At 40.7% G+C, this 10041-nt stretch overlaps 1 protein-coding gene across 1 annotated transcript; it reads right to left on the reverse strand.

Moving 5' to 3' along the window:
* Positions 1-3276: 3276 nt before the first annotated feature.
* Positions 3277-5428, reverse strand: LOC143679089 (double-strand-break repair protein rad21 homolog). The gene is given in 2 exon segments (XM_077155796.1): positions 3277-5143; positions 5214-5428. Coding segments are annotated over 2 exon segments (1854 nt in total). The 5' UTR covers positions 5364-5428; the 3' UTR covers positions 3277-3439.
* Between the last annotated feature and the right edge of the window lie 4613 nt (positions 5429-10041).

The raw sequence follows: 10041 nt of genomic DNA on the forward strand, positions 1-10041 counted from the left end.
TTTTTAAAAAAGGTGTCTCATGCAGTTGTGGGAATGGAAGAGTCCAAAATCCATAGGCCAGGCTGTGAAGCTGTCAGCTCCAATGAAGGCTCTGAACGAACTCCACAGGAGAACCTCGCTGGCTGAAGAAGCAGTGAAAGAATCTTTCTTCTCCCTTAAAAAAAACCCACCACTGATTGGATTATCTCCTAGTGAGAGACATGCCTTAGTTGATTGCAGATGTAATCAGCCACAGATGCAATCAACTGACCGATGTTTAATCAACTAGCCTCCTGGTTTATCAACCACCCACAGAATATCCTTGCAGTAATGGTCAGGTCAGTGTTTGCTTCGTTGTGTTTTCAGGTACCCTCTCGAGTTCTTGGTATAATGTTAAGGAGAAGAGCTTTCAGGTAATGAAACACTGGAGACCAACTTGACAGTACTGGCTGAGCTAAGACCTCTTACTTGACTAACCTTTAATTTATCTAACATACTCCACCCCCACCCATTCGGAACTCTTTCCTCCTGTGAGATGGGAAGGGGGCAGGTGGGATTTCCACTGTTGGTAGTTAAAGAGCAGAGATACTATTTGGAGTTGAAGAATGTGCAGGGACTGGGGGCTGGGCACTGACTGGCCAGGTTGTCGGGGTTGCAGGGCTTGGGGGCCATGTGGTCAATGGGACAGGCTCAGCTGTGCATGCTTCATACATGTACTTCCAGTGAAGTCAGAGGCCCTCAGTCCTGTAGTTATTATTTCACGCCTTGGAGCAGTTTCTTAGGTGCTCTGAGCCTCACGTTGCTCGCCCTTCCCTTCCAGAGTTCTTGCAGGGTTATACAAAACAATGTCCGTGTAGGGTGTTGTGCATACAGAAATGGGAAGCTTTCCGATTTTTATTAACAGAATTTGTTCAAAAATGCTTATTATTTGTACATCAAGTAAATGTTTTTTTTTTTTTTTTTTTTTGTTGTTGTTAGCTTTATATCTGTGTTAGGTGTTGTGGTAGTCAGGTTCAGGCGTCAACTTGGCCAGATGACGGTGCCTAGTTCTGTTGCTGTGGATATGAATCATTAGCCTGTCTAACCGATGGCTGATCACATCTGCCATCTCTAAGGCGTGCCTTCCGCAATGAATGATTTTTCTTTTTTTTTGCATGGGCAGGCACCGGGAATGTGATGTTTAATTTAATTCTTGGGAAGCTTAAAAGAGAGAGCTCAATGCAGTACAGCCCAAGCAGCTCAACCTACCTCATCTCAGCACTTTGCTGCACTTTTCGTCTCAGCCTCTGACCTTTGGAGGTGCAGAAAGGAATCACCCTGGGGAAAGCCGTTGGAACCCAGAAGCCTGGAGAGAAGGCCAGTGGTGATCACCCTTTCATCTGAGGTTCTCCCATATAAGAGAGAACCTTAGATGAAAGCTAGCTATCTTTCCTCTGAAGAACTATACATTTTTAACGAAATAAACCCCCTTTTATGAAAGCCAATCCATCTCTGCTGTGTCGCGTTCTGGCAGCTTTGGCAGACTAAAACAGGTGTATATGCCGGTATTGTAAAGTGACTAGGAAGTAATTTGTTACAACTTGAAATACTTTTGGGAACAAATGCTTCTAGGCTTGTGATATTCACGTAAGAGTGCCTGTGATTATTTTTTCATGTAAAAATAACTATTTTTGAGAACAAAAACAATACCTGTGACAGAAAAATTCAGAAACTTCAGAATAGGCAAAAGATAATTTCCTGATGCCATTTCCTCACTACCAACTTCCATTTTATGTTAAGGTGTTTGTACTGTTTGGTTTCACTTCATATTATGTGAGGAGCATTTCCCTGTAACAATATTTGCTCTGTAACAATACTGAACAGATGCACTATCTTTTTTTTTTTTTTACAGCTTATAACACAACTTTTATTAGAAAAGTTATACATAACATAGCATCAACTATTTTCAAGAACAATATTAAACCCGATAGGCAACAAAAACAAGACTAAAAAAATGTGTAACAAGAAACTAATGACCTTTCTATAATCAAACATTCAATTATCTACAATGTCTTTTTACAAGGGGGAAAAACCCATGGTTTACAGGCACATAATATTGAAAATAAAGCTGCAATAGCAAATTATACAATTACCATTCTCAAGAAACTGAATCATTAAAACAGTAATTACGAGCTCACAAATTTAAAACATTTCACATAATTTAAAAATTATTGGGTATACACTGAAGTCTGAGTTTCAAAAGTGATTTTCTTCCCCACAAAGTGCCAACACTTAAGCTAGGACTTTCAGTGTGAGTAATTTTGCCCTAAAAAGTTAAGACAAGTCTTGATAATCATAATAGTCACATAATTTCTGTGCTATCTGGTCTGTTAATTATAAAGCCTTTATTTGGGTGTGTGTGTGTTTCTTCACTTAAATTACAGGAAACCGGAGAGGATTTCTGTCGCGAAGCTATTAAAATAAAGTTCCAAACACAGGAGAGTGTGCAACACTGGAAAAAGAGACCAGTACTAAAACTTGTAATAAATATCAGGGAAGCCATTAATTTCTACAGCGTTGTCTGCTTAAGGATTAAGTCAATGAGGTGTATGATTTTTCATCAGTCTGCCCTTATGATACGCGTGGTAATTCCTATTTCCATGATCTGAATATTCATACAAATTTATCCTAACATCTTTTCAAAACTTTGATTTACAGCTTCTGGAAAGTTATAAACTCTTCATAGTCATTCTACTCTTAAAAAAAAGTCTATTTCTACTCATTTTGAAGCCTCATTGTAATAAGAGATTTCAGGATAGCAAGGTTCATCATGAGGGCTCAATTGGAATGATTAGCAAAATAGAACACTTTAAATCAGTAAGTCCTATCTTTTTGTAGCTGAAAGGAATCAGTTACAGCACAATTTCATATATACCCTTGTTTATTATGGAATTATAGTTTAAAACATACCTCAAGAGGATGAATGAATTTTGTTGTTTCAGGTACCACCCTAAGCACAATGATTAACAATGAAGATTGCCTGTGTTACTGACATAAAAGGAGAATTTCTTTCTGTCAAAAGATTCACGCTATAGTTTTTAATGAAACTGTCAGGTATTTTCCCAGACAGGTTTACCTTTTCAGAGCAGTAATGGAGAATTAAGATAAAAATCATGACTTTAACTGCCATTCCACATTATTTCATGCACCATTATTGCACACATCTGTTCTGTTAAAATAATCTCCCGGGTCCTTTGATGCTTGTTTTCTCCATCAGAATACAAACACAATCCATATATAAGCAGTTTCCTTAAAAATGAAATCGATAAATTTAAAATACTGGAAAAAAAGATGAAAGAAAAAGGCAGAGACTTTGTACAGACAAAAATCTAAACCTTCTCGGGGGTATTGTGTGCCCTGCACATGGGGGCAATTTGTACAAACTAGTGAAATTAACACTAGCTATAATGCTTGTAGCTGCTCAAATAATACGGAATCTTGGTCCAGGTGTTGCAATGATGTCGCTATATGGTTCTTCCTGCGTCAGCTCAATAGCTTGCTGCTTTTTTAGAACCAAGAAGCTGTAGAACTTTGCTGCAGCCTGTTTTCTGTTTGTGTTTCTACATAATTCAAGCAAACTGATAGATTCAGCTCCGGTTTTAGCAAGAGCTCGCTGAAGACCGTGAAGCATCTGCTGAGTTCTTTTGTTCCATCTTCTTTCTTCTTGATCCTGATCACCCCCTGAAGCATCTTCATCCTCTTCCTCTTCTTCATCTTCTTTCTCTTTCTCTTTTTCCTTCTCCTTTTCTGGCAGAAGTTCTAGCTCTGGTATTAGCTGACAGATATTTGGAGGCTCTTCTGGAGGGAGTTCGACAGGGGGTATTTCCATCTGCTCAACCTGCTGAGGAGGCATCACAGGCTCTGGGTCAACTTGTCCAGACTTCCGCTTAACTTCCTGAGGTGGTGGTGGGGGCATGGTTGACTCATCTAAGTTTGTTCTGCTAGTTTCCATCACAGATTCCTGGAGGCGGCTTGGCTCTTCCAAAATGGGCTCATCAATAACATCACGTTGCTGATGTTGCTGTTGCTGATCATCTCTGGGAACCTCTGGATTTTCAAATTCTTTAAGGAACTCATCCAAATTATCAGCCTCTCCTCCTTTCCTCCTTTTTCTGAGGTCTTCTGGTACAAGTGGTGTAAGACAGCATGTAAAGAGCTTCAGTAGTCTATTGTTCCACAAAGGCTGAGCAGGTAAAGAGAAAAGTTTTTCCACTCCTCCTGTCTCTTTCCACATCATCAATTTCTTGGTGGGTGGTGCCAGATCCAAAGTAGTAACAATATCAGAATAATCACTAAGTTGGGCTCTTATTGTCTTGCTATCCAACTCCTTGACACTGTCAACAATTAGCTTTCTCTTCCTCTTGGCTTCTGTTTCTTTGACAGTAATATTGATAGGTTCCAAAGCAAATGCTTCTTCCTCATTGGGAACAAGTGTTGTTTGATCAGTCATAGTTGGCATTGGTTCAACAGGATCCACTGAATCAGGACTATCAGGTCAACCCATTGATACGTTATCATCCTCATCCATATCATCATGTGCAGGCTGCTCTGGCAACATCACCCCTGCCTCAGAGAGGGCAGGAGGATCATCTAATATACCATCATTTCCTTCTCCAAAATTGTCATCCTTATATTGGTCTTCATATTCTAAATGATTAATTTTCTCATGCAGATTGCTGGTGCTCTGCTCAGGTTCAAGTAAGAGGTTGGAAACACTAGTGCTGACTAACATGTCATCATCTTCAAAAGCACTGCCTTCTCTCATTATCTCACGATCATCCATTCCAAAGTCGCCAAAATCATTTTCCTGTAGGATACTGATGTTTCCAACTTCTTCTCTCATGGTTATCTCTTCCACTCTACTCTGGTTTAGGCTGAACTGGTGGGCCACATCAATGTCATCCAAATCAGGAAGTGGTTGATCAAAGTCATGAAATTCTTCAGGTAAGGTGATGGCATTATAAGCAGCTTCCCGATTTTCCTCAGGCAGGTCAACAACACCTGGCCGAAAAGCCATCTTTATCTTAATGAATGCCTCATTACAGTCTGCAAGGAGATACTTGGCTTTCCTGTGATAGATTCGTACTATTCCCAGTAAAAGGTGTCCTGATGTTCGAAGTGCCATCTTCACGTTAAGAGTGTAGCATGATGAAGAGCACAGGCTACATATTCAGGGAAATCTCAGCAAAGGATGCCACTGGCTTGGGTGAGTTGATACTCTCCACACTGCTCTCTAAATTACATTCAAATACATGGGCTTTGGTTAGCTTCTTATCCCAATGGGCCGCTAGCCAAATTTTGGCCAGAGGCCCTCTTTTACTGAGGACAAAATGTGCGTAGAACATTGTTCTGGTTGACTATGAAACAGGAGGAAACCTTGCTCTCCGTAGGTAGCAGGGCCGGGCTGGGTGGCCCGGGGAGAGGAAAAGGGTCGGGGGAGGGGGCGGGGAAAGGGGGGAGCCCTTGTGCGGTGTAGTTTCGGAGCAGCTCCCGCTGCCGCCTCCTTTCTGATTCACTCCCAGATGCACTATCTTTTAATGAATATTTAAGTTGATTTCATTTAAACATTCTTATGCATATTACTCGCATAAGCATGGGTATAGATAAATGTTTGCATTTGTCTTAAATTCTTTCCTTAGAATAAATTTTGTAAAATAATATTACTGGTTCAGAGTTTTTATTTTCTTTTCTATTTTCTTTGTTTTTTAGCTGCAAACAGAAGTTTATGAGAAGCACATTTTTCTAAGCTCTTCCAAACACTTGAGATGATAATGAAAGAAAAATCTTTGCTAATATGATAGGCTAAATGATAAAGGGGACCTCATTTTAATTGAAATGTCTTTTGTTACCAATGAAGTTTAGTATTTTAATATGTTTATTGATTATTGGTATTTTTCTTTATTCAATTTTGAGTTAATGTCCTCAGCATATTTTTTATTGGGATTTTTTTTCCTTTGCATTATTATTTGTGAGAATCTTATTCAGATTACAAGATTAACTCTTTATCTACTTTACATATGGCAAATATATTTTCTAGTATCATTTCTCTTTTAATTTTATTTATGGTGTTTTTTTTTAATATTCAGAAACAGTAAATTTGTATGTAGTCAAGTATTTCAATTTTTTCCCTTTATGGTTTCTGCCTTGCAAAGCTCCTCCAAAACTAATACTATATAATATCCATCCATATGTTCCTTAGACTATTTTATGGATTCAATAATTATTTACCTTACAATATACTGGTCTATTGTTCATCTGGAATTTCTTTTGGTGAGTTGTGCCATACTCTCATTTATTTATTTTTCAAATAATTATTAGATTGTATCATCAGTTATTGAATAATTGTCTTTCCTTCCCTGACTTGAAATACCACTTTTCGGTGATTCTATATATATATTTTTTGTATGCTATATGCCCGGGGTCACATTTCATTTTTTTCCATGTAAGTATCCCATTACCACAGCACCGTTTGTTGAATTTTTTTGTTTGTTTGTTTTTTCTATCTTTGTTTTTGGAAAGTGCCTGGCTGGGAATCGAATCCGGATTCGATGGCAGTTGAGAATCCTACCACTGAACTACCCTTGCACCCCAAGTGATTCTATTTTTAAATTGGGAAAATAGCATCATGTAGAAATGCATTACTAATTTTGTTCAGTTTTGTGTTAAACATATTTCTAGATATCAAGGTGTATGGAACTAGTAAGAACAGTCGTGGGATTGAAGGCATTAATAGTGCATTAATAATGTAGAACCAAGTGAAATGTCAGCATGTACAAACTGAAGCCCTAGAGTTTTACTCCCCTGGTTTTGATAAGCTCATCTCGCCAATATGTATCTCTGAGGGGTACACTCTTTTCTTCCTTCACTTCATCCTAGCAAATATTTATTAAGTAACTACTTCTGGACTATATTCCCAGGGGACTCAAGCAAAAATAAAATAAAATTATCTTTGTCGCTGAGGATATCATAATTTGGTGGGAGAGCATATTAGCTGGGAATGCTGTTAGTGTCAGTAAGCAAAATGCTCAAATAAAATTGCTTAAACCAGATGTGGTGGTTTGCAGTTACTGACGTTAGTTTAGCAGCTTAGAGATGTCAAGGCAGTGAGTAAACTTCCTTGTGGTTTTCTTCCTCTTTCCATCACTGTTGTAATAAAGCTGCAGCTGCTCCAGGCATTGAGCCCTCATACATCCATGTCCAAAGGAAGGGGACAGTGGGCAGTGTGGGGCAGGAGGATTTCTTCTCATGGTGTCTACCTTTTTTTATGGAGGAAAGTCTTCCTTAGAACCCTCTAGCAGACTTCCTTTCATCTCATGGGTTAGAAATGGGTCACATGCCCATCCTTAGAACAGATGCTCTGTCTACTTCCGGAGACCAATGCATTTCAGACCAACAGGAAACAAAATGCTGCTTCTGTGAGCAAGGAAGAAGGGGACAACTACTTTTGAGGAGGAACGCAATCATTTTTGCCAGAGAGCTATTCATTTATACAAATATAAACTTCAGGGAAACAAGTGCTGGTAGAGGTATTCTGATTTCTGTCCTGTTTTCTAACCCAAAGTGGTAAATCTAACCTCTCTGAGTCCCAATTTTTAATCTGTAAAATGGAGAAATTAATACTTGCTCTGCCCACATACAGGACTAAATAAGGATCACATTAGTTGACTGCTTTGCAAACTATAAGCCATTAAGTACCTATACTTTTCAGCTTCTTAAAGCAAATATTCACCTTGTTTGGAACACCCTGTGGTAGTTAGATTCAGTTGTCAACTTGGCCAGGTGAAGGCACCTACTTCTATTGCTGTGGACATGAGCCAATGGTATGTGAACATCTGTTGCTGATTATATCTGCAGTTGGCTAGGAGGTGTGCCTGCTGCAGTGAATGACGTTTGACTTAATTGGCTGGTGCTTAAATGAGAGAGCGAAACGTCGTAGCACAGCCCAAGCAGCTCAGCATACCTCATCTCAGCACTTGCAGCTCAGCCCAGGCCTTTGGAGGTGCAGAAAGAAATCACCCCAGGGAAAGTGGTTGGAACCCAGAGACCTGGAGAGAAGGCCAGCAGAGATCACCCTGTGCCTTCCCATGTAAGAAAGAACCTCAGGTGAAAGTTAGCTGCCTTTCCTCTGAAGAACTAACAAAATAAATCCCCCCTTTTATTAAAAGCCAATCCGTCTCTGGTGTGTTGCATTCCAGCAGCTAGCAGACTAGAACACACGCTCTCTAATTTTGCTGATCTGTAGTCTGGTACCACCAACTTGGGCATGGAAGTGGGGTGAAGGGTGTGGCCTCAGTGGGGCTGAGATCAGGGTTCCTTGAGGCAGAAAGCTGGGATGTTGAAAGCACAGAATCTCTTCATTACATTTCTGCACACGTGTCTTGAGCCAGGACAGGAGTTGAGAAAGCGGAAGCTTTTGCTCTCATTGTGCTCTGTGTTTGAGAACAGTGCTTTTCAATGCTGGGATAGTTCAGGCTCAGACGTGGGACGTTGGACACCCAGGTACAGTGGTATAGAAAGAATTGGGAAATCTTTATGGATGATGACAAGAAGAAAGAGTGAATCCCCATCCCCTTGCTTGATGCTTTCTCTCCTGGAGTGGGACTCTTGAATAGACAGGTCCCCAGCGGTAGCCTGAGGCAGGTGCTTAACAAAGGCTGGTGAGGAGGCTGGCAGGAGATTTGCTTCCCACCATGCAAAGAGCTGTAGCTCAGCCTTTGAAAACAACTTGGAGAGGAAGGAAAATGGCCTTAGCTGGAATGGGAGGATGCAAGAGGGGAGGGTTCAGAGGAGGACCTTGGTGGTAAAGTTCAACCGTTTCCTTCTTGTGGGTCTGGGAGAGAAATAGTTCTGAATCTGCCCTGACCTTTTAAACTTTAGCCTGTTTCCTAAGCTGACTGAAGCCCAAGTTCCTCTTCTAACCACAAAAGTCCTTTGCTTTCGCCCTGGAAATGTGGAGTCTTGCCATTACCCACATCTGCCAGACCCCTCTGTAAACCTTGCTTGAGCCTTGGTCCGTGTTTAACCAGCTCACTTCATTTACTGAGGCAGCTTGGCACACAGGTGGCTAAGGGTGCACTTAATAATCTTGTCATTTTTACCTCATGGCATTTTATATCTACCTCACCCATCCAGTTAAATTAAATTAACGTCTGTCTCTTCCCTGCCTACCGTGAAAATGAATGGGTCTTCTACTGTCCCCTTAGAACCCATGTAATCATCACGTCCTGAAAAGAAATTCAGTGGCTAACAAATTACAGGCTGTCATCACAGAAGCCAGTGGGCAACTCCAGAGTCCTTCTCAATTCACAGGGGCTTGAGCTGGGTATGTTCAAGGTCAAGGATTGGCGTCTTGTTGCATTATCTATCTATTCTGATGCTTCTGAGAGGTACAGGGAGGATGGGATATTGGGACCATGGAAAGTGAATAGCAAGTGAGCAGTTTCTGTGGGCAAAGTTCTGAGAGTGCTGGATGCAGGTGAATTTATCCTGAGAATGGAAGGTCACTCTGTTTCTAGTGGGCAGCTGCTCATTGTGACACCACCCATGGTGCCTGGGAAGGCCAGTTTCAGCTGTCCCAACATCTTGTCTTCTGATGCCTCAGAGGGCTTGTCCCCCTCTGCCCACTCAACATGGTTTTCTAGGTCATATCAATTGGTTCTAGACTGTCAAAATGTGTGGGGATTCCCTAAATGCCCAAGTATCCTAACCTTCACCTTGTTGGCCAGTTGCTGGGAAAACTTGCAAAGTCAAAAGCTTGCTGGGAAGTCTACCTAATTCTCTCTCTCTCTCTCTCTCTCTATATATATATTTTTTGCATGGGCAGGCACTGGGAATTGAACCTGGGTCTCTGGCATGCCAGGCGAGAACTCTGCCTGCTGAGCCACCGTTGCAGCACCCTTCAATTCTGTTTTAACAGAATGGATTCACTTTACAGTTGCTCATTCTTTTATTGATGGCTTGAGTTCTCAAAAGACATGAAGTGTTTTAAATAGAAATCCTACTGACACTAAATCATTTCTGATG

This window comes from Tamandua tetradactyla, chromosome 4, assembly GCF_023851605.1.
Source record: "Tamandua tetradactyla isolate mTamTet1 chromosome 4, mTamTet1.pri, whole genome shotgun sequence".
Lineage (NCBI taxonomy): Eukaryota > Metazoa > Chordata > Mammalia > Pilosa > Myrmecophagidae > Tamandua > Tamandua tetradactyla.